Genomic DNA, 24853 nt, shown 5'->3' with positions numbered 1-24853 from the left:
AGTTAGCCCTGAGCACTGCTGGGTGTGACCTTCCCCAGTAAATTAATTAAATAACTCTTGCTTATTCAGTTACATATATATCTGATTTTTCACTCTAACGATGGCATCATAGAAGAATAGCAACAAGACATGTTATTACCATTAAAAATATTAGTGATAATTATGTAAATTTCCTTGGGTAAATTCTATGTTAATTTCAATCCTCTGTCAAAACCTATAATGCTGGTATCATTCTATTTTACATTTAAAATAGGAGAAACTGAGGCTTAGCAATATTAAGCTGCTGCTTAGAGATCACCAAACAAACAAGTCAGAAGACTTAAATGTCATCTTGCGGCTCTGACTCTATGCTTATTGTTTCATTGTGACACAAGCTGAAGAAATGACAAGCTAGAGATGTAGTCAGCAATTACTCATTGAAACCAGGAGTATATTGGAAAGAGGCACTTAAAGTCAATGAAGCCCATAAAAGTTGTGTTGTATTCCTTTGGTTGCTCATCTGACACAATTACTTAACTTCCATAGTCCTTAGTGTCTTAACCTATAAACATGAAGTTAATTGTGATAACCTCCTCATAAGGGCTGCAAAAAAGAACAGTAGCGTAGGGCGTGTGTACGTGTGTGATTGTGTGCATACATACATACGTACAGGATATATCTGAGTCATAGCTGTGAGAACTAGTCCAACCCTTTAGAAAAGCAACAATTGTATAGTAACTAACAAGAGCCATAAAAATGTCTGTATGTCTGGCACAGGAATTCTACTCCTAGGGATATATTCCAAAGAAATAAGTCCACAGAGAGAAAGCAGTTTGGTAGTTGTATAAAATGTAAAAAGAAGATTCAGCATTCCCAGCCCTATATATACAACACAGAGAAAAGAAAACATTGTAGCACTGTCATCCCATTGCTCATCGATTTGTTGGAGTAGGCACCAGTAACATCTCCATTGTGAGACTTGTTGTTACTGTTTGAAAACAGTAACATATAGAATACACCATGGGTAGCTTGCTAGGCTTTGCCATGCCAGTGGGATACTCTCGGTAATTTGCTGGGCTCTCCGAGAGGGACAGAGGAATCGAACCCGGGTCAGCCGCGTGCAAGGCAAACGCCCTATCCACTGTGCTATCGCTTTAGTTCAGAGAAAAGAAAACTCTCCCCAAGTACGTGGTGGGATCACTTAAATACTTGTACATGAATGTTCATAGGTCCCTTATTCATAATCACCCCAAAGTAGAAACAAGTAAAATGAATGAATAAATGTATAAAACATGATGTATTTATTCAATGAAATATTTTATGAATAAAAAAATGATGAAGTAACAATGCATGCCAGAACATGGATGAATCTGAGAACATTATACTAAGCGAAAGTCACTAAAGGCCACATATTTATGATTCCGTGAATATAAAATGTTCAGTATGAGAACACAAAAAGAGAGATAGAAAGTAGATCGGTATTTTCTGGGGGTGCAGTAGTGGAAGAATGATGGTGAGTGACTGCTGAGGCAAAGTGTTTGATCAGAGACAAAAATACTCAAAAATTATGTTGTAGAATAGCTACACCGTGTTGTGAGCTCACAAAGAAGCACTGAGTTCTGCTTTTTATCAGGACAAAATATGTGGTGGCTGAATTATATCAATAAAATGCTGCTTTAAACCTCCAAGAATTACAGAGAAAACTAAACCGTCACAATACCTATCAAGTTATCAAAGATAATATGCCCTGCCTGGCGGATGGAATATGATGTAGCCAGTAAATATTAAGAATCCATATATGAGGTAACTGTGCAGAAAACATGTAACGTGATAGTGGAACATGTATGAGTGAGATGCAAGTGAAGTTAAGTATACATGGATTTGGAGGAAGGTGGTAAGAAACTCAGAGAAGGGGCCTAGAGAAATAGAACAGGGGTAAGCCTTGCGCACCACCAAACACTTCCCAAACAATTCTTTTGAGTCGGAGCATGTGGTGAAGGGCAACCCCCTGCTGCTTCTTCACGGCCCATTCGGGGCTTCAGCAGTGTTGCCTTGAAGTTCTTTTTCATGGCTGCCTTGCCTTAGGTTCAGATGCTTCTGATGCCTAGAACATGGGAAAGGGCGGGGAAAGCACAGGCGCACCTACAAAAGTTATACTGTAAAATATCCAAGCCATGGAAAGATAGGGGCTGGAGCGATAGCACAGCGGTAGGGCGTTTGCCTTGCACACACGGACGACCCAGGTTCGATTCCCAGTATTCCATATGGTCCCCTGAGCACCGCCAGGAGTAACTCCTGAGTGCAGAGCCAGGAGTAACCCCTGTGCATCACCGGTGTGACCCAAAAAGCGAAAGAAAGAAAGAAAGAAAGAAAGAAAGAAAGAAAGAAAGAAAGAAAGAAAGAAAGAAAGAAAGAAAGAAAGAAAGAAAGAAAGAAAGAAAGAAAGAAAGAAAGAAAGAAAGAAAGAAGAGAGAAAGAAGAAAGAAAGAGAAAGAGAGAAAGAGAAAGCAAGAGAGAGAAAGAGAAAGCAAGAGAAAGAAAGAAAGAAAGAAAGGAAGGAAGGAAGGAAGGAAGGAAGGAAGGAAGGAAGGAAGGAAGGAAGGAAGGAAGGAAGGAAGGAAGGAAGAAGGGAAGAAAGAAAGAAAGAAAGAAAGAAAGAAAGAAAGAAAGAAAGAAAGAAAGAAAGAAAGAAAGAAAGAAAGAAAGAAAGGAAGGAAGAAAGGAAGGAAGGAAGGAAGGGAAATGGAAGATAAATGCAAACACAGAGGGCAGTATTCGGGAATTTGGGTACCGGGGAGATGCTGGAGAACCTCTGAGCAGGACTGGGTGGGGCAGGTTCTCTACGGACAAGGACTAGAGGAGAAAACGCAAGCACCAAACCACTCAACCACCAGCTTGCCCTGTGATCTTCACCCTGCTCGCCGGTGCTGAGGGGAGGGGATTTTTATATACCGGAGCCAGTGTCAGTCTGTGATAAAAACCCAAAAGGAAGTGGGAAAGCTTAGCAGTCGGCACAGTTAACTAAAGTTCACCAGAATTGTACTCGAGGGTGGAAAAAGGGAGGAAGTCTGGTCAAGCCCGAGTGAGTCAACATGTAACGGCCCTCCACCCAGATCTCCGCCCTTCCCAAGGCCGCCTCACCTCTGTCTGCAGGCTCGACCCTTCCAAGAAAGGAAACTCAGCTGGGGTGGGTGGGGTGACCCCCGCCCCGGCCCTGGTGGGAGCCTCTGTCAGCAGGTTGCAGGGGCCAGGGGTGTGAGGAGGAGAGAGGGGCCCGACAGAGCAGTCATCCGTATCACTTCCTTTCTCCGGAACTTTCTCTCCCTCCGTTCCCGCGGACTGTTTGGAATGTCACCATGCCCTGGGCAGCGAGGCCTCCGAAAACCGCTTGTGAGTGGAGCTGCACCAGGAGCTCAAGCGTTGTCTCGCTGTTCTTCGAAAGCCTTCCAGAGGTTCCACGCGTGGTTACTTGTGTCCTGGGTGAATAATGGAGAGGAGAGTGGCCGTCCTTGGGGCGGAAACCACTTCTGTCTCCAAACAGACCACATTTCCCTACTCCCAGGAAGAGGATAGAGGAAGACATGGACCGCGATGTCGAGGTGCACTGCGGAGTATGAAGCAGCTGTCCGAGGGAGCAGGCGCTCTTTCCTTTAGAATGGCTGGGGTTAGGACTGTTCACCGGTGATACCCCTTTAAGTAGGTGCCACCTGGACTGACAGACAGCTCCCCCCGCCACGAGACCCCTGCGTCCTTCCTCAAAAATTTGACATGATTTCTGTCCCTTTGCACCGGGACTCGCTATTCTATTTCAGGCTCCAGGATAAACACGGAAGGTTATAATTCCAGCTCAAGGCCTTTGCTGCTTTTTTGGTCTCCTTTCAGGAATTCAGTCTTAGAAAGTAACACCAGGCCGCCGCTCTGTGAAGCTCTCTGAGCACTTGTGTAACGTCTGGGCTCTGAAGAGCCGTGCTCTGAAGAGATGGAAAGGCGAGAAGGGGCAATAGCCGCCCTCATTTTGCAGAGATGGAGCAGGTCGCTGATTGGCCGGAGGCGCTAATGACATTTCTCTAATTCTCTGCTGTTGTACTGAGCCATGCTCATCTGCAGGACAAACATTGGCACAATTAGCCAATAGTAAGGTGGATGTGAAATGATACCCACAGCCATTCTGCCACCCACAACAACAGCAAGAGCAAAACCTTACATGAAAAGGGGCTGGAGCGATAGCACAGCGGGTAGGGCGTTTGCCTTGCACGCGGCCGACCCGGGTTCGAATCCCAGCATCCCATATGGTCCCCTGAGCACCGCCAGGAGTAATTCCTGAGTGTAGAACCAGGAGTAACCCCTGTGCATTGCCAGGTGTGACCCAAAAAGAAAAAAAAAAAACCTTACATGAGAAGCCCCAAATGAAGGCATTTAAGGGAAAGGGGAAATGCCATTTCCTGTCTCTAGGGGTCCATCACTCTTGGTTCAGCATGCAAAGACATTATTTCAAAAATTCTTTCGGGGCTACTTAGCTCAAAGGGCTTTGCTCTTGTTTGCGTCTTGCATGAAGAAGGCTCTGAATCTAATCCCTGGTACCCCACGTGTGATCCGGTTGTCCCCCGCTCGTTCAGTCTAAGGCCCGGGACTGAACAGTAAGATCCACACCACTGTGTTGAGTACATCTGAGTGTGACCCTCACCCCCACCAAGGTCTCCAAGTACTGCTGGGGAAGCTGCATCTCCCCGCCCCCACAAACAAACAGAACCCCATATGCCTTTTGATATGTGATCCAGATTTATCCAACAAATAATTTATAGATGACAAATCTGTGTGTGTGCCACAACCGCCGGGTTGGTTGTGTTAGTCTTTAAGTATCCATAATACAAACGTGTCAAGGGAATCTTTACTCGCAAAAAGTAAATCAGTCTGTACAACAGCCTTCGAAAGCTAGCTGCACGTTGCCATAGCAACTGGACCAGCCTCAGAGGGAAGGGCAGAGTAGTTCTTCGGATTCCTCAACTGTGTCTGCAGATTGACTTTCTTTTCGCCGAATTGTGTTCCTGATCATCAGCACTGCACCTGTGTTATTTTCCTTTTAAAAAAAACACACAGCTATAATCTCGAGTTGATTTATTGTGGCCTCTTTCCTGGTGCCGTTCAGTGTCATTTTATCTCTGGAAGGTGGCATTTGGCAATGGGATCCTTCAGAACTTTCATTCATGCGTTCACTAATATGGTGGGGACCTGGGCCAGGGGGCTTTGATAGTAATTATACTGTGATGGCTGCAACAGGACCTACGAAATGAGTCTTGCTCCTCTCAGTTTAACCCCTGGTGGGCAGAAATCCCCTTCTCTTAGACTCGAGCATCCTCCCAGTTTTCAGAAGAGGGACGAAGTCAGGGGGTTGAATGACCTCTCCTGAGCGCACGCTGCAGGACCTCTTCCGGGGATTATGCTTTGTCTGGGCCACAAGTATCTCCACAAGTAGCCTCGAAATTTCCTGCAAGATGTGTATAAAGAAAACAACCCACTTTTACAGGCAGGGCCTCCCTTGTTGAGAGTACAAGTAATTTGCCCAAGGTGAGGTAATTAGTAACAGCAGGGGTAGGGATTCCACAGAGCCAGACTCCATCCCTTTCTTGGACCCACTGGGAAAACAATCTCCTTTTCACGAAGGAAATGCCACCAATTAATGACAGCAGGAGGTGGGGCTAGGTCAAGCCTTGCTGCTTCATGTTTGAAGGTCTTTTTTGTTTTATGGGATTAGTGGTACCTCCAGTTAAGGGGAATTTTGTTGTTGTTGTTTGTTTTCAATAACAAGCCTCTTTAAGTCTCCTCTGGCAAGATTAAAAAGAGTAAAAAATGTGTGGTGTGGTAATTAGAGGTGGGGGTTTGGAGAGAGTCAGTCTGGTGGGGTGTTTTGGAAACAAGTTTCTCCATAAAGAAAAAGATTCACGAGACAAAAAAGAACTATGTGCTAATAAAAAAAAAATCACAAAGCGTATGTTCTTAGTCTGGGTAAACTGCTCCAACCAGGCCCAGGGCGCGTGGCTGAGGAAGAGCAGAAGTTTATTTCTCGTGGTTTTGGAGATGAGAAGTCCAAGGTCAAGTGCCACCCAGACTGGGTGATGGTTCTCCTCTGGCCTGCAGAGTATCCTCACGTGGCCGATGGGGAAGCCCAAGCTCTCAGGGTCCTCTCTTATAAGGACTTGTGTCCCATTCATGAGGACTATCACCTCCCAGATCATACCTAATTGCCACCACCTTGGGGATTAGGATGTTACCAAATGTCCTCTGCGGAGACGCAAGCATTCCGTCCACAGCTGAGTTAGATTGTGCAAGATCGTGCAGGATGCAGAGGTAACTAAAACAAGAACCCTGCCTTCTAGTAGCTGCGTTCCCAGAAGATAGTGACAAGTGCTCTAATAATAGCGCACAGTCTCAGTGGTGGGAGAATTTTATTCTGAGTCTACTGTGAGGAGAGAAAAATAGCAAGAAATGTTTCTTCGGGAACTGACCTAGACTTTGTAGCACAGGTAGGAAGTCATAGGCAGATAGCGAGGGAAGGTTATTTTAGGAACTCAGAATAGTGCAGATTGGAGTCTGTTCAAGAAAAACAAAGCAACCCAAAGTGGTTTAAGGTTTAAGTTAATTGTGGGATAAAATTGGAACTTAAGTAAAAATAAAACCATTTAAAAAGTCATTTGGAACGTTTTGAGAAGCAAGTAGAGAACTTTAGACACTATCCAGTGTTAAATCAGAGACCTGAAAACCAGAAGTTTACCTGTGGTCAATGTTCTTATGCAACAAGGCATTAGTGAAGTTTATTTACTTAAAAACAATATTCAACCCTTTTCACCAGCATTTAAAGATCAGCCAGTTTGGAGCTGATAGGACTAAATCCAAGAACCACATACAACTAGTGCCAAAAATGGCACAGAAATGGCATCAAGAAATGCCAGTCACTGAGATAGGAACATCTTGGGTTGAGGAGGCAACACAAAGGAACAGTATGCACTCTGGCACCCCAGAATTGAACCCATGCACATGTGAAGAAGATGCAGGGCAACAACGTCAAGGTCATGAATACACATGCAAGGTCACTGGGACTTTAAACACCCAGTGGGCCAGGGCGACATTCTAAAGGTCAGGAGCTTCAAGCTTAATTCATTTGCATATATTATTTTCCTCATTTGGAAATGTGCTTGTGTCTACGATATCGAGAGACTTAGGAACTCTCTGCAAGCATAAGACCAAGGCTCAAAGCAAGGTCAAAACCAAGTCTGTGATAGGCACTGAAGCTCCAGCACCAGCTTAAGCTTCTGAATGTACCAGGACTAGATAGCGGCTCCATTAAAGAAGCCCCTACTGTGAGCATGAGGATAGGACTGGGCTGAGCCCTGAGCCCTTCTACACTATGCTTGTGTCCTCCTATGTGTAAAAACAAACAAACAAACAAACAAACAAACAAAAAACACCAACCTGAGTTGAGATCTCTCCAGGGAAAAGAAAGATTCAAATAGTTCTAGGAAGGTACTTTAAAAGATTAAGTTAAAAATATCCGCATTTATGTCAACATGTGTCTTTGAATTCTTTCAGAATGTCATCAGTGGTTTTGTACTGTGCTCCTATACAAGGTTAAATGAGTTTGCAAAGATTGCAGACTGAAGACAGCAGTTACTAAAAAAAAAAAAAAATGCTGGCTGAGGTATTTCAAGTGACATTCATTAAGTTTAAGTGCTTGAGGCACGACCATGAGAAACAGGGAAATGGTTCCATGGACCAGAGATGCTCATGACATCCCTGAAGTCTCTGTTTCACTCTGTTGCAGGAACAGCAATGGAAGCCTCCGATGTACAGTAGCCTGGCACCAGTCTGCCCCACGGGAACACTGATTGAGAAACCGGTTGGGAAAGTAAGCAGGAACCCATTTCTTGTTCAGCAGTATGAGTTGAGTCTATGGACTGTTGCCTTGATCTCTGTAGGTGAATTAGTCAAATGGGTTGCATAGAAGTCGGTTACGTTGTCCACATTTTCATTCTGTTGACCTTAGTGACACCAGCCCTAGACACAGCGTTGTGCTGAGGGTTTTTGGGCTAAGATTCTTTTGCCTCTGCTTGTACCTCGACTTTCATCCCAGGAACGTCCTCCCTGAGTCCCCTCAATGCCCTGATTTCTCAGTTCTTTGACTCTCAGAACTTGTTAGAAGCCAGGAGATGCGTTCGGTCATTTTGTTGTGTGAAAGGAAGAAAACTTTCCTTCCTGAGTTCAGTTTATAGAGTAATGAAATGGAAAGAGATGGAGAGAGAGAGAGAGAGAGAGAGAGAGAGAGAGAGAGAGAGAAGGAGGGACGGAGGGATGGAGAAAAAGAGAGAGAGTGTCTCTAAAACCACAACCAGTCATCATTATGACTGCTAGAGGTAAGGAACTCCTCTGTCTCCCAAAGACTGATTCTTTGTCTAACCCCAGTAACAGAGGGGACATGTACACTGAAATGAAGACTTGATTCCAAGGCAACGCTCTCTGTGGAGAACGATGGCAGGGTTCGAGAGAATCAGGAGACAAGTCCTGAGTGTGGGTCAGTCTGCCGGTTTGACTCAGGCCTACTGGGTTTCCTCTGTCAGGCAAGTGTGGCATCTCTGTGGGAGGGATGCAGGTCCTGACTCCTTGTGGTACTTCAGGTTAATTCTTACCAGCAAAGAATTCCAAATTCAGAGAGTCCAGAGGGGCTTCTTTTGTCACATGTCTAGTCTAACTGCCCCTTTCCCGCTGTGCCCGCTGTGGGCTCTCTGGGAGCGTGGCCACTGTGGCATGATGGAGCTGGTGAGGTGGCGGCGTGGTGCTGAGAGTAAGCGGGCAAATGGGGTGTCTCTCCTCGCATGTACAGGCAGGCTGTAATCAGAAGGTGGAGACCCAGAGGAACAGTTACGTATGAGGCTGATGTTCCATTTTAACTAAGACCCATAAGTGGTCATGACAGAGAAAGGCAAAAGGGTTTGGCCTATAAGGGTAATAAGTGGTGAGGTGGTGAATCAGCGGAGGAAATGAATTTAAAAGACGTTATTGGGTAAGGTTTGTTATTAGGAATCGAGTTGGTTCTTTTTCAGTGATAATAGTTGTCTCCAGTGATCAGCTGCCCTAGAAAAGGACAGAAAGGACAGACAGCCTTGCAAATGTCCGTCACCCTTACCAGGGGACATGTGCCTTCTGCCTTCTGACAGAAAGGGAGCTTTACCTGCATCTACTCTTTTTTATCTTCCTACCAAGTGGCAGTTGTGTGTGTATGTGTGTGTGTGTGTCTGTGTGTGACTAGACTGATCCCTTTCAAAATGTTGGTGTGAAATCTGACTGCAAAACTACCTCATCCTAACGTAGTATCTGTTACTTAAATTACCATGTGAAATGAAATATTTTGCCTGTAGAATAGAAATGATGGACTTTACCCAAACTCCTACTGCTTGGAACGTGAAATCACCCCTTCTGGTCCCACCAGCGGGTGGCAACCAACAGTTGTGAGTGAGGCGTTAGTGGAGCCAGCCTGTGTAGACGGTAATCCCAGCTTCCCGTGAATCTGAACAAGACACCTGTAAATGCACTGCTGTAGTGCCTGCTTCATGGATGTGCCAACAAAACGAATACCTTAATATGAACCTACAAGTTCAAGGATCCTTTGACCTGTTTCACTTACGACATATTCAAGCAGTCAACTAAGGATGCAACTCAAAAAAACTACATGAAAAGTAACACATACAGTAAGCTTAGTGGAAGCACAGCCCCATTTTTCTTATCTCAGGAAAAGGAAGTGGAAGAAGTTAAGTGTTGCATGTCAGGAAGAGAAGCAAAACTATAGTGAGTATAAGGGAATGCCTTACAAGCACACAGCATGGAAGGACTGTGGTCTTCTAGAATACCCATTTGCTTGCTTGTTCTTCACTACTGTAGTGTATTGCTAGGGCACACATGATTCAACATCTTGGATAAAAGTTACTGGGGGCACAAAAAAAAACATTCAAGGGGGTCAGACAGAGAGATAGTACAGTGGGTTCGGCTCTTGCCTTGCATGTGGTCAGCCTAGCTTCAATCCCCTGCACCACAAGGACAGGAATAAGCCCTGAGAAGAGCCAAGTGCAGTCTCCAAACCAAAAAAAAAAGTGTATGTAGATATTTTTCAGTCGAGATTTTCTCTCCAACTCAGAGATACATGTCAGCAGAACCAGAGTTTTTGCAGTTTTTAAAAGGAAATAAATCTATTTTTCTGGCTGACTCTTGGTCATTTTGCCTTGACTGTGAGTCTTGCCAAGGCAGCTGTCTGCAGAAGTGTGAAATCCCTGCTGAACAGGAAGTCTTCTGCCCGTGCTGTCAACGGATCTGACATTTTGCAGGCATAGCAGAAGAGTAAGTAGCCTATGTTTCTGGGGGCTGAGTTTCTCTGCACTTTGCGTTCAGCGAGAGTTGCACTTCTCTCTGCTGACTTTAGTTCCAAGTGCAAGACATATTATTTAACCCAAAGATTAATACAACATATAAACATGACACACCCTGAACGTCACAGTATGTGTTGACATCTGCTCCAGCATCCACTGCTTTGTCCCCTGGGCTGGGCCCTCTAACCCTCCTAATTTAGTTTTGTTTGTACGAGCTCCATATAGACCAGCACTTTGTGGGAACCAAGAAAAGTTATTTCAAAGGCTGAGGTCAGAAGTCAGTGAACCCTGGGGGACCCTCTTGGCTAAATTTCATTTCAATCCAAAAGAAAGTCTTGAATTTACTCAGTCTTGTCTAAACCTGATCAGAAACACTAAATTTAGCATCAAAATGAGAGGGAGTCACTTTTGGGGATGCTTTTCAGAGAATGAAAGGAAATCAAGTGTAGAAAGACCATTCCTGGTTCAGTGATATGAACTTCCTCCACGATTCTTTAGTCTCTCTCCCTTGAAAATTGGGAACCTGGGGCTTCCTTCCATCAGGATGAGATAGCAGGTAGGTGGTAGGCGTCTGATAATGACACAGGGTTATCTTGGACTGAGTGGGATTCTACCAAAGGATAGTCATGATTTCTTTTCTCCTCACAGCTTTGGCATTGGAACTTAGTACATTTTCCATAAAATAGGTAATGAGAGACCAGAGAAATAACACAGTGAATGAGTTGGCCTTATACGGCTGACACAGATTCCCCAGCATCCCATATGGCCCCCTAAGTTCTGCCAGGAATGATTCCTGAGTACAAAGAGAAAGGAGTAAGCTCAAAGCACCATCCAGTGTGGCCCCAAATAGTAAATAATTAAACAATGAATACATTTTCAATCAGTTCTGTTGTCCTTTACCTGAAGAGAAACAGAAATGGCAAGAGTAAACAAAGTCAAACTTTGATTAAAGAGGTCAATGGCAGCCTTTGAGCTGTAGGAGTAAACCAAAGGTCACTTGCCTAAAATCACAAATCTTTTCATCACTGCCAAGGAAATTTTTGTGGGGTGGAAAGCTGAAATCTAGAACTAGATTTCTACCATTCAAATTATTAATACCACAAGCTGAAGCAAGACCATATTCTTTTCTTGTTACATCTTGTGAAAATCCCAGCTGGAAAACAGAGGATCTCAGTGTGAGCTCTTCACAGAAAAAAAAAAAAAACTTTAGAGCCAACCCCATTCTTGCAAGCAAATGTAATGATTCTTTACCTTAATAGTTATGATTTGAAGATAGGTATAAAGGATGAGAATTACTTGGAGCAGAGAGTGAGAAGTCAGATATAGGCAGCAGGCAAGCAAGACTGAAATGTGTGGTGATTCACCCTCAGATCAAGAGGAGTTTCATGTTTTATTTTACATAATTGGAGTCAGCACCTTTTGAATGGAGCATACAAATTTATGTAAATAAGTATGCAAATGTTAAAAATATGTGTCTTGGGAATTCCAAAGGATGACCTAGCAGCTTTGTCTTTATTGCCTCTGCAGCTGCTTAATACTGTGTCATGAAAGCTTGAGATGAGCTTATTCTCACAAATTCAATGTCTTATCTAGAGGACTTTCTTTGTAATATATAAGAGATACTCTGGAGAATGAGTTAAGACAGACTACTTTCATGTATTTGGCAGTTCTGCCCAGAAGTTTGCGCTGGCTAACAAAAAATGTAAACAGAATTTCATGATTTCAGCAAGTAATTGACAGATCCAAAGTAGACTATTAAAAGGGAGTAGACATTGATGGTGGCGACAAAAATAGCGATTTGAGGAAGATGGGTAACTTTAGAGGATGAAGACCGGACTCTCCCTCAAAGTTATCACTGATGTTACTAGAAAGATATGAAACTAGATTGAAAGAAGCATTATTTCATTTCAGCAAAGCATAACGTAGATTATGCCAAGGTGAAACAACCCAGTTAGAGCCGTGACCTCCACAACCTCCCAGATGCAGAAGTGAGAGCGAGCTAGTTAGGATACAATCTCACTGACCCTGGCTAAGCTAACCTGCCTTTCTCAAAAGAATTTACCTGGCAGGTAAGCTACTCCTGGATAAAAAAGAAATCTAACTTTAATACACTGATTTGACCAGAAGGAAGTGGAGAAATAAACTACATCGAAGGATCATAATATTATTATGTGGACGGGTAAGCAAGACTCCCTCGGCCTGTGTATTTCTGAGTTCTTGAAGGGGAAGCAGGAGGATGGAGGTGGAAGTAACTGGATAAACAACAGATAAAAGAGAGGAACTGGTGAACTCAGAATCAACAAATTATAGAACTGCTTTATTGTAACGTTGGAAGGCAACGGCAGGAAGACAAGAAATAGACATTATCCCTGATTGCAGATTAATCTTCAGCTTTTTTCTCACTGAAGAATTTTTCTTGCCAAAGGAAAGTTTAGTTTAGCAAATAGGGACTATAATAAGAATAGTCTTCGAAGACACCACCCATTCGAAATCACTGAATATAACATAAATTTTAATCATGGCTGGGTCTGAACAAGTAGCACGAATTCTGTGCAAAATGGCTTAATATTTAGGGTTCCCAGTAGGATAAAACCAAATTAGTCTCTCACTTACAGTTCCTTCCAAGGAAGCATGCATATTCAGGAATGAACTTATCAGAATAAAATAATACGTCTAAGCAAAGAAAGTCATTATAATTACTGAACCTGTAAATAAATATAATTTTAATACTTTAGTTAATTGTCAGGGTTGTTTACAAGTTGTTTGCAGGTTTAGGGAATCAGTTTGCTCCTGTAAAACATTGGAGGCTTGGACGAGAGATATGACTTCGATCATAAAGCATGAGTGAAACCCTGATTTTTGAGCCCCAGTATCACATTATCACCATGCACCCAGTCCTAAGCACTGATAACCCCAAAACGCTGCCAAATGGAACTAAATAAAAACTAGCTGAAGTTTTAATTGGGCATATGCCCACCCATGTAAACTTTTCAGCATACCTTTCAGCTCTAAGATACAAGATTTTGGATGAGTTGATATAACATCCATATGGGGGCCTACCTCATTTTCTAGTGTGAATATAGATATAGTTGCAAAACCTGGAAAAGCCTCCTTAGATCCAGAGAGGATGGTAAAGAAATAATATTGAAGAGTTGGGGTCTGCTTCACGAATCACGTATCATGAAACCCCGTTGATTGTCGAATTTCTCGAGCGGGCTCAGTAACCTCTCCATTCATCCTATCCCTGAGGTTTTAGAAGCCGCATTGGAGGCTCAGGGTCAGGGGAATGAGATCCACCTGTTACTGGCTTTAGCATATGGATACACCATGGAAAGCCTGCAAGGCTGTCCCATGTGGGCAGGAAACTCTCAGTAGCTTGCTAGTTTCTCCCAGTGGGAGAAGTAGGTTATAAGATATCTTTTGGGAGCTTGCTTTTAAGTCTCTGGATGTTGATGGGATTACACACACCTGGGTTCCTCTGCCGGTACCTTCATGCGTGAGGCTCGTCTGAACATGTGGAGAGGGGCCCTGAGCATGGCTGTGTCTAGGTTCCAGTGGTCTTCGGCCGCCGGGAGCTCTGCTCGGGGCGGGGAGGGAAGCTGGAGCCCATCCCCTCCGAGGGGCCCCGGGGAAGACAGCCAGGAGTGCGGGCAAGAGTCTACTTACTTCACGAAATGGTTGGCTGTGCACAAACTGTGATGGCTGAGCCAGAAATAAACTTCTGTCTCGTTTGATCACTTTTTGGGGCTTGGGTAGCTTCACAAAGACAGGGAGAGGGCAGTCTGTCTGCTCTATGGCAGACTCGAATAAAAACAAATACCAGTTAAAGGAGAATGCTGAGTCATGGACACTTACCTTTCAAACTGAGCCTGGATGAGGAGGGGAAACAAAGATGCTAACTTCTGGCTTTTAGAACAAGAGCAGAGTTCTGAATAGAAAACCCAGGTGTTGTATGCTGAAGTTTGGAGAAGTTTCCTTCAGGACTGAGGCAAATAAATTTCTCCCAAGAGCACTCAAAGTCAAGAACTGAAGTGTAGGACTACCTCTCTGGTAAAGTAATTTTTGTAATGATCCTTGTTGTATGTAGGAGCAGTCATTAACTTGAAACTGGACACTCTTGGGTGACAGTTTTTGCTGTTACTGTCACATAATTTTTTTTTTCTTTTTGGGTCACACCTGGCAATGCACAGGGGTTACTCCTGGCTCTGCACTCAGGAATTACCCCTGGTGGTGCTCAGGGGACCATTTGGGATGCTGGGAATCAAACCCGGGTCATGCATGCACAAGGCAAAGGCCCTACCCGCTGTTCTATTGCTCCAGCCCCTCACATAAAATTTTATTTTTTTGGAAAGGAAAGAAATCTTTATTTAATGGGAGATAATATTTTGGTGATAATGACATGGAAACCTATCAAATCTTCTCATTTCTAAGATCATGGGAATAGAAATATCCTTATGAGTCAAAAGTCTTTGATGAATAGCTTGAGAAGAATTTTTGTTCAATAGAGATACACAGACAAAACTGAATGCTGTACATACTGAGTTATATATTCTATATATATTTGCAATACATTCTAGCTTATAAAACTTTGTGAATGGTCATTTTAGCTCAATCTTTTTTAAAAATTTATTTATTTTTAATAAGTGAATCACCATGAGGGTATAGTTACAGATTTATACATTTTTAGTGCTCATATTTCCCTCGTACAAAGTTCGAGAACCCATCCCTTCACCAGTGCCCATTCTCCACCACCAGTAAACCCAGCATTAACCTCACATAAAATTTTATCAATTCCTCATACCGTATTCTAGACCCATTCCCTTATTTAACATTATACAATTAAAATGTATGTTTTAGCTTAATTACTAATATGTCAACTGTTAATCCTATGATACATTACAGTTCTTGTCCTGTTTCTATCTCCTTTTCCCTCAAACTGTCTCAGAGCTGCAGAGATGGTGCAACAGGCTGAGCCCACATTTGATCCCCAGGATCACGTGGTCCTCTGAGCACTGCTGGGAATAGTCCCCTGAGCACTGCTGGACTACCCCCACCCCCATCCCCAAAACAACACAACACAGAAAAATATGAAATAAAGAGATTATTCTTCAGTTTGCAGTAGGGAGACTACAGGGGCTAGGCACTTATATTGGCTGTGGCTGACCTCTGTGCAGCCTCCAACACCACCACAAGTGGGTCCTGAGCACAAATCTAGGAAGTGTCCCTTAGCACCTGCCTAAGAAAGTCTCATAGAAACATGTACATCTTTGCTATTGCTGTTAAATGCAGGATTTTAGTTTGTTATTTACTTAGCTAGTTTCACTTTTTTATAGTTTACAATGGTTATTAAAGTGGTATTCTATGTGAATGGCCTACTATGTTTAATTTTATTAAATTAAAAATATTAAGAATGTTTAAAATCAATGCCACTAGTGTCATTCTCTGAATATTGCGTAACTAGAGGTGACAATATATACATTTTCTATTTGTATTCCTGGGTTCTCACTACTGTCCACGCTCAAGCTAGGCTAGTTTACTGCCTGCGGTCCATCAGTAGTTCAGCTGAGTAAGATATCCAGTCTGATGTACAAGGACAAAAAGTCTATCCATTACAGTTTTGCTAAAAGGTAAAGTGGCTCTATAGAAAAACTAGTAAGCAACAAACAGTTATAACAAGATGAGAGTTTGATTTATTCTCAAACCAACGGTCGTTCAATTGATGCTTCCTATAAGCTTATAGAAATATTATCAATGCCAGCTCTAAAAGAAAATAAAATGTGAATAGTCATTGCAATATTAATAACACATTTTATCATTTATACATTTTATTATATATAAATTGTATTAATTTCACAGGTTGCCTATATGCCACAAAAATCAAAATAGCAAACTTAAGCAGAGATCTGTTATGATTTTGCTTTACTATTTACCTGAAGGCTGGAATATATGAAATAATAAGTGTGGATTAATCATAAAAACAGATTATGGTGTCTTAGTTGTTTAAACATGAAATGTTTCATTAATCACACACACCTTCATATGAGCTCCCCACCCCATACACATATGTGCATAACCACTAAACGTTGGCTGTTGGGAAAAATGAACCTTCAAAGGTCACGAAGTTTTATATTTCTATTATAGTTTATTGTTTATTCTTTCCTTGTACAAAGATATTTTCACTAACATTATCCCAGTTTCTCTCCCATAAACCAACTGAAAAATACCAAGTAGAATTTGTTATGAAAAGTGCTAGGTAGGCTGCCTGGTTTATTGGTAGAAAATAAAATTAATTTGTTCTACTTGGGCATTTGTGGAGGGAAAAGGTGACCTATGGCTTCCGTAATCTCTAGATTGACATAAATTGAGGCAGAAAGGGTGGGAATGGTATCACTGAACTCTGAGGAGTAGCATTGCAGAATTAATGGAGAATATATATGCTTATGCTCCTTTCTCAATAGTTGGAATGCCCTTGAGAAAGCCAGAGGAAGCCTCTCTTTGACATATTGCATTCTAAGCTTTCTCTGCCGGCCAAGCAGCCAAGAGGAAATAAGCAGGCACCGGATACTTTCCATGTGTGAGGCAGTGTTCTATAAACAGTAATCCGGAGCAATTTGGTATAAATGATAGCAACAACAATAATAATTATCATTTATGGCTATCATTGACTGAGTCTGTGCCAAACACTACCATAAGTTCTTCGCATCCAGACTCATTTAATTGTTTCGCAGATGAAGTTCAGAGAGGAAAATGAAATTGTTCAAGGTCACAGAGCTAATAAATGGTGGAGTCAGAGTGCAAGCCAGACGTGCTTCATTTAGGAACCTTTGCCTCACCCATCTGCTTTTTTTTTTTTTAATGTGGGCAGCATCATTTTTATTCCTAGTTGAAATAGAATCCGTTTCCTGAGAGGAAACAGAGGATGCCCCCCAAAACATGACCTGGCCTTTTTATGGGGCACGTGGGCTACAGTTAACCAGCCTTAGATTTTCATTTTCCAAAGGCCCGAGTTATAAATAGCAGCCCTGGACAAGTGGGAAATAATGTGTGAGCATAGCCAGTGAGGCTGTCCCTTTAAAGGAAGTTGCTGTACAGAAAACATTAAAGGGAGCACGACCTGTAAAGATATCACCCAGAGATTATTCAGCCCAAAATAGTATTTCTCAGAAGCCATTCCATATATTTGGGTGTCCCAGTTTATCTTCGTTTGGGAGACAAAGGCTTAGTACTCATCCAATTCATGAGCTCTGCATCTAATTTCAATAACTTTAACACAGTTGGTGAAAAGCCTCAAAGTGATATTATGAAATATCATTCAAGTTCAGTTTAACAAAAGAATCACAAGAAAATTTCAGGGTAGAATTGAAATCTCCACTGACCACTGTGCTTGTTAAGTTTTTTTTTTTTTAATACAGATGATTTGGATGCCTGGTAAAATAACTGAGTACAAATGAAGTGAACAGCGAACAGATTGCATCCAAGTTTATGGTCTGAAGAGTAGGGAGGTAATTAGTGCTGTGATGAACTCCTCAATTGTGTCTATGTTTTTAAAGGTCATTTCCTGCATTTTATGAGAGATGGGGAATTACATGTGGACCCCCTCAGAACATTGATTTTTACTGTTATGAACATTTATTTCAGCCCACCTTCCTTTAGGGTTGGTTGATTACATGTCTGTCTTTCGCAGAGGGTTGTAACCTTCTTGACTGGGAATTTAGGGGAGGGAAATGGTGCCTTATTTGTTATCTCTATCCCCAAAGCACCACACAGACTTCTTGGCATAGCTGCTTGTCAAGTAGGAGAGGGAACTGGTAGAGAAGAAAGGGGAATGTATGTTTATGTTTTTATATCTGTGATTATTGTTTTCTGATTTCCTGGGTTCTGTTTGCTTTTTTATTAAATGTCTTCTGAAACCTCTCATTAGTGATAGCTTAATGGGAAGGCAACCTGACCTTAAAAAATATTTTCTTACTAAATAGCTTTTTCATTTGTTTGGTTTCTAACGGGGCACACTCAACTATGTTCAGGGTTCCTCCTAGTCTACTCAAGCATCACTTCTGGCAAGTACGGCTCCAGAAGCATCTGTGATGCTTGGATTCGAACCCAGGTCAGCAAGTGCAAGGCAAGCACCTTATTCCCTATACTATCTTCTCTGGTCCTGAATAACTACAATTTTTACACGAAAGAATTTGAAAGGAAATGAGAATATTGTTTCTGTTTGGTTTGGGGGCTACACCCAGCTGTGCTCAGGGCTTACTCTGGGTTCTGTGCTCAGGGATCACTCCTGGCAGGGCTCAGGAGACCGCATTGATGCTGGGAATCAAACCTGGGTTGGTGACATGCAAGGCAAGAGCCCTCCCGGCTGTATTATTTTTGTAGTCCCTGTGTATTGTTCAGAGAGGAAAAGGATAAACAACAGTATGAGACAGGGGCACATAAGAAACTTCATATGAATATGTAATATCTCTTCAGATTTTTTCCTTTATAAAGTGTTAAGATTTGACATAGATGGATTAATGTTAGGTATAAAGGTATTAAACAAAAATTATTCTCCATACCTTGTTCTACCGAGAGCTACCGAGAGTATCTCGTCCGCACGGCAGAGCCTGGCAAGCTACCGTGGCGTATTCGATATGCCAAAAACAGTAACAACAAGTCGCACAAATCAATGAGCAATGGGGTGACGGTGATGCAGTGTTACGGAGCAATAGTAAGTCACATTGGGACTAAACTGAGACAGAGCCAAAGACAGAGAAATGTTCTCTTGGAAGTTGTTTTCTTTTTTCACTGAACCACTACAAATGATATTGCCATGATATGTAGGAAAATCTTCTGAAGACTGGAGTCCTGACTATTTCTATTCTTTTCAAATCTAACTCAGTTGACCAACGAGAGAGAGTGATTCCTCTTTTGGTTTTTGTGAGAGCCCGCCATGACTTCTTTTACGAAGGTCATGTTGGGCCACACTTGGTGGCTTACTCTTGGCTCTGTGCTCAGAGATCACTCCTGGTGGTGCTGGAAGACCATCTGCAGAGCCAGAATTCAAACCAGGCCTGCTTGCGTGCCAGACAAATGCCTTACATTCTGCACTATTCATTTATTTTTCTTTAATAGTTATCAAAAATTCTCAGTGTTCTATTATTAGTGCACTCTTTTTTTTTTAATTAACTTTACTTGAGCAACTTTCTTTATTCTCTTATTTAATTTGCCTAACGCATTCAGGACCAACTAGCTAGCTTCTCTCTCCCTTCTGATTTCTTTGCTCTACAAACGCTACATTCTCCGATGAGTGCTCCTACCTCCACTTAACAGTTCAAACCAGATACTCGGGACCATGTGCAGTTCTTGCCTCTGTGTCATCCCCTCAATTCATGTCCTCTCCCCCAGTCAGATGGTTTTGAATCTTTCACATCTTTTCTCCCTCTCTATTCTGATTGCTGTGATGGAGGCCTTCATCATCTCTCCTCTACTTACTACTGATGAACTCACTCCTTATCTCACTTCTTCACTATCTCATCAATACCACTACAGAATTATCCTTTTAAATTGTCATGATAATATGACCCAATTATTGCTTGACAAGAGCTGAAATGACTTCCTATTGACTGCTAAGTTGATTTGAATCTCTCTTAATAATAGACTGAGCCCCTTAGGAAGGATCTGCCCCCACCCACACAGGCTTCCGTTGCTCAGCCTCTACAGTTCTCTTCCTCCTGCTCTGCCGCTAACCAGTCCTTTCCTTCTACTGCTCCTTATAATCGCCTTATCCCAAACCTCTCTTACGGTTCACTTCTGCTTCTCTTCTATCCCTCCTGCAAACTCTATTAGGAGTTCAAACTGAAGAGCGTTTGCTTTCGAGTATAGCATTGTTCTCACTTTGTTGAAGTTCGTGTAGTGGAATACTTTTCTGTGTTTGTGTTTGGAGGAGGGGAGAGGGTGACCCCATCCAGGCTGCCAAGGGCCTTCACCTAAGTCTTTGCTCAGGAGTGATCCCTGGCTGTATACAGGGGACCATAGGAGGTGCCAAGAATTGAAGCCAGCACCAAACCAGGGACCAGAGGAGGAGGGTTCAGCTGCATGCACAGCAAGTGCCTTGACCTCTGTACTGTCCCTCCAATCCTGGAAGTGGTATGCACTTCCACCTTTGTATTCCTTAACAGATGGACATACAAGGCACTGATTTGGTAGAGAAATTGGTGCTTGTGACTGCTTTATTGCTTTATTTCATTAGCTACGCAGAATTCAGAGCCTCTAACCCACCTTTCAGAACCCTTTCTCCTACAGGACACATTTTATTTATTTATTCATTTGGGGGCTCAGGGGCACACAGTGATGCTCAGGGCCTATTCCTGGCTCTGAGTTCAGGGATCACTCCTGGCAGTGATTGGGAGACCATATGTGATGGTGGGAACAAAACTTGGATAGGTTGTATGCAAGTGTACTATGTCCATACTATTTCCTTAATGCTAACCCCCTGTATTATCTCTCTGGCCACAGTACATTTTAGAATTAGAATTGTCTTGGCCAGTGTAACCTGACTCTAAAGTATCACTAATGAGGAGAGAAAAGCAGTCCTCCTGGTGTGATGAACACCCATTATTATGTTGGAGCTCATCTTAAGGAAAGGAAAATTTTCATCAAGGAAAGCGAAGGCTACTCCGTGGCCTTATGACTCCCCCTCCCTATTAACGGGCCATAATGAGATAACTGAGGAAGATCGGACTGTTAACCTGCTTAGGGAATTTCATCAGCTCCAATTATTAAATAGATTTCTCTAGGAGTAAGAACAGCCTGCTGTGTCTTGCCCAGAAGGCAAGTGGGATCTGGTCAGCATCCGAGACACTTTCTAACAGCAAGAAGGAAGACCTTTCCCTGGCCATCGCTTAGGCTTTTGTTATGAGGTCAGTTACAAAAGAAGTTTAGGCCTACAGAACCTGATGGTGTGACTGTGTTGAGTATCACAATTTCACGTGCATGAACCCCTCCACCAAGTTGAGTCTGGGTTGTGATCCCCCAGTCATCTCAACAAAAGCCACAAAGTGAAGGGGGAAATAAAGAAATTTTAACCTACATCGAACCATGAAATCCTGAGCAGTTTAAAATTAATCATTCTGAGACTTAGGAAATAGCCCAGGGGTCACGAGGTGCATGCTTTGCATGTGTGGGTCGAGAGTTTAATTCTAGCACCACTGGGACCCCCAGCCCTCCCAGGTATAGCCGTGGAGACAATCCCCCCAGTGCTGCTAGGTATAGCCCTGGAGACCACCCCCCCCAGCACTGCCAGGCCAGCTAGAGCCCTGCAAACCAACTATCCGTCTGCCAGGTATAGCTCTGGAGACACCTCCCCCACACTGCCACTGGAGACCACCCCCACCGTCACTGCCAGGGTGGTCCTGATGCTCTCCAGCACTGCAGGAACCATGGGGTCCCATGTCAGGACCGAAGTTTGGGACTGCTTGTACTGGTAGCCTGAGTATCTCAGGGGAGGCCCAAGGTCCCGACTAGGAACCATTTAGTAGACCTCTCCAAATAAAAAATTTTTAAACGAAGTTCGTCATTCTGACAGGGAATGACCAAGTGTGAAGATTAGCTCTTTGTACATACAAATTTCAATCTTCACCCAAAAAAATAGATTTGTTGCACTGATAGTCATATCCCCCAGTTTTGGCTGGTACTAGTAGCTATTAAAGTAAAATAGTAATGTGTTTATTTTAGAAGGAATAAAATACAAAACAAGAAGATTCCTCACATCCCTTAATTTCCAAGTGGAACGACTCCTAGAAAAATGTATGTTTATCATTACATTGCAAAAAAGTTTTATTAAATATCACAAAAGAACTTCATTTATTGCACAATAGTGCTAAGAATTCTGGGAGATGCTAAGGACCTTGTTCCAGTCTTTAGGGGTTAAGAATGACTTATTCTGCACTGGAAGGTAATTTAACTGTCATCCTGTCCAACTTCTCATCTGATGCATAAATCTCATCTTACAAACACCTTCCATATCTGGAAATATCTCTAATATCAGTTAGAAGGGACATTCTATCTCCTGAGGCTATTCATTTCATATTTATATAGCTCTTATTATTAATGATAATAAATAAAATTTATTAAATGCTTACTATGTGCTAGACATTGGGATGAAAATTTTATTTAAAAATAATCTGCTTTCTTCTTGATCACAACTATATAAAATGGTGTTCCTGGTGCTGAGAATATCCTTGTAGCACAGATGAAGGGGAAACCAAGGGTTAGTGAAGTTGGACAGCTGTACTTCACTACACACTGGTAAGAAGAGGGCCTGGCTTTGGCTAAATATTGTACATATATAATCACTTTAACACAATTTCTTCTCTCTCAGCCTGAAATCTACTTTATTAGAGTTTCAGTTTATGGGTCCTCATTTGCAGTGACATGACACTGAATGTATCCAGTCTTTCCACTAGATTGTTCTTCAAACAATTGAAGACACTTATCACTCTGCCACCTTCATCTTTGTCCTGAACGCCCAATTGAATCACCTTCTGGTTTCTTCCCACAAGATACTTCTGGGTCCTTCAGCATTAGGACACTTGTCTTTTGTCCCAATCCTATCTTAGTGTCTTATATGTGAGACAGATAATAACCTGTTATCTTTGTTGGAGGAAGGAAAACATGATGTTTTTTATACACTTGTGCTTCACTAATGCTAAGTGCCTTTTGCATATATATTGATGCTTTATATGTCTGGTAAGTTATATATCTTATCAAAGGCCAAGATCCAGAGACTATAAAACAAAGCTCCTGCAAGAGATTGATGCAGAATCTCCTACACCCGCACCAGGCTGTCTTCACAGGAACCTCTCTGAGGGGGGCAGGTTGAGTTTCCCTCCTCTCCCCAAGCAGAGCCCCAGCAGCCAAAAGCCTCCAGAGCCCAGCCACAGCCATGCCCAAGGCCACTCTCCACATGCTCTAATGAGCTTCACCCATGAGGAACAGTCAGAGGAACCCAGGTATGTGGGACCTGTGGCTGAGATCTCTAAGCCTACTCGGATCGGGACTGGGCCTCCTCCACCCAGATCCCCCATTTTCCAGTAGCTTGGCAGCCATGCCCACAAACTGTCCCTGGCACCAGGTAATCTCATCAACGGCCAAAATCAGAGACTATAAAACATAACTCCCAGAAAAGAGTGATGCAGAATCTCACATGGCAGGGCCTGGCAAGCTACCCGTGGCGTATTCAATATGCCAAAAACAGTAGCAATAATGGGCCTCATTCCCCTGAACCCTGAACGCAACAGGGATGAATGGAGATGTTACTGATGCCCGCTCCAGCAAATCGATGAGCAATGGGTTCACAGTGATGCAGTGACAGTGAAGTCATATGTCTGTTAACCTGTAATCATGAAAATTTTGGGGGGGTTTGGGTTCACACCCAGGAATGCATGAGGTTCCAGTTTTGTGCTCAGGAATCACTCCTGGTGGGTGAGATGCCAGGGATTGTGCCCAGGATGACTGCATGCAAGGCAAACTCCCTGCCTGCTATAACATCTCTTCAAACTCTCCAGCCTTTTTAACTTGACTTTAAAGTTTTGTCCTTCTCTTAGTTGTATGTTGTCTTAATAATGTGGTCTATTGTTTTAATGCTAAACTCTTATTAAGACTATTTTTTATTGAGGTAATACATAGAAAGCTTTAGAGGATAGAGTGACAATTAAGAATCACTCAGAGCTGGAAAGATAGTGTGGTGGGGAAGGCTCTTTCCCTATATGTGGCTGACCTGGGTTCGATCACCAGCACCACATACAGTCTCCTGGGTTCCAATCCCCCCCATCTAAAAAAACCCAAAAGAATCATTCCAGAGAGTGAATATTTAGAGAGATGGTAGTAGGTAATGGGGGAGGGGAGGTCTGGAGTTAAAGAAGATGAAGCTAGAAACTTGAGTTTATTTTGTAAGGAGTGAGAAACTTTGCTTCTTAAACAAAAGGGTAACACAGGGGGCTGTGAAGATAGCTCAGTGGTCATGGGTGTACGCTTTGCATTCTCTGAACCTCAGCACCACATAGCCCCCCTGAGCACTGTCAGATGCAGCCCTGGAGACCTCCTCCCCCTCACCCCCCCCCCGCCCCGCCAGCACCTAAGTGAAGTTCTAAAGGTCCCTAAGCACCACTGCTGTCACCCTAGGGCTTCAGGCACTATAGCTCCATCCTCAGGTCCTTATAGTGAACTCCTTAGTCGGTTTGCCCAAATATCTACCAGAAGTGACCCCAAAGTCCCTGGAAGCAATCCCCACACACATACTGGTCAAAATACACTTAATGCAATTGCATTTTTTTTTCACAAGCTATTCCAACATTCATTTGAACTCAAGGAAAGCTTCAACCAAAACCTGACAACTTTAGGTCCCTGATTGAAACCAGAAATTCCTAAGGTAGTAAAAACAAAACTACTGAAATAATTACCTTGCCAGTAAGTTGCATTTCAGCTGG

At 42.8% G+C, this 24853-nt stretch overlaps 1 protein-coding gene across 1 annotated transcript in view; it reads left to right on the top strand.

Moving 5' to 3' along the window:
- Positions 1–24853, top strand: part of RASGEF1B (RasGEF domain family member 1B) — a 652097-nt gene that overhangs the window by 468886 nt on the left and 158358 nt on the right. Inside the window, exon 3 of the mRNA XM_055139397.1 lies at positions 7796–7879. Within this exon, the coding sequence (XP_054995372.1) occupies positions 7796–7879 (84 nt within the window). The remainder of the gene's footprint in view (positions 1–7795; positions 7880–24853) is intronic.

Source organism: Sorex araneus, chromosome 5, assembly GCF_027595985.1.
Source record: "Sorex araneus isolate mSorAra2 chromosome 5, mSorAra2.pri, whole genome shotgun sequence".
Lineage (NCBI taxonomy): Eukaryota > Metazoa > Chordata > Mammalia > Eulipotyphla > Soricidae > Sorex > Sorex araneus.
This window is presented reverse-complemented; position numbering and strand designations above follow the sequence as displayed.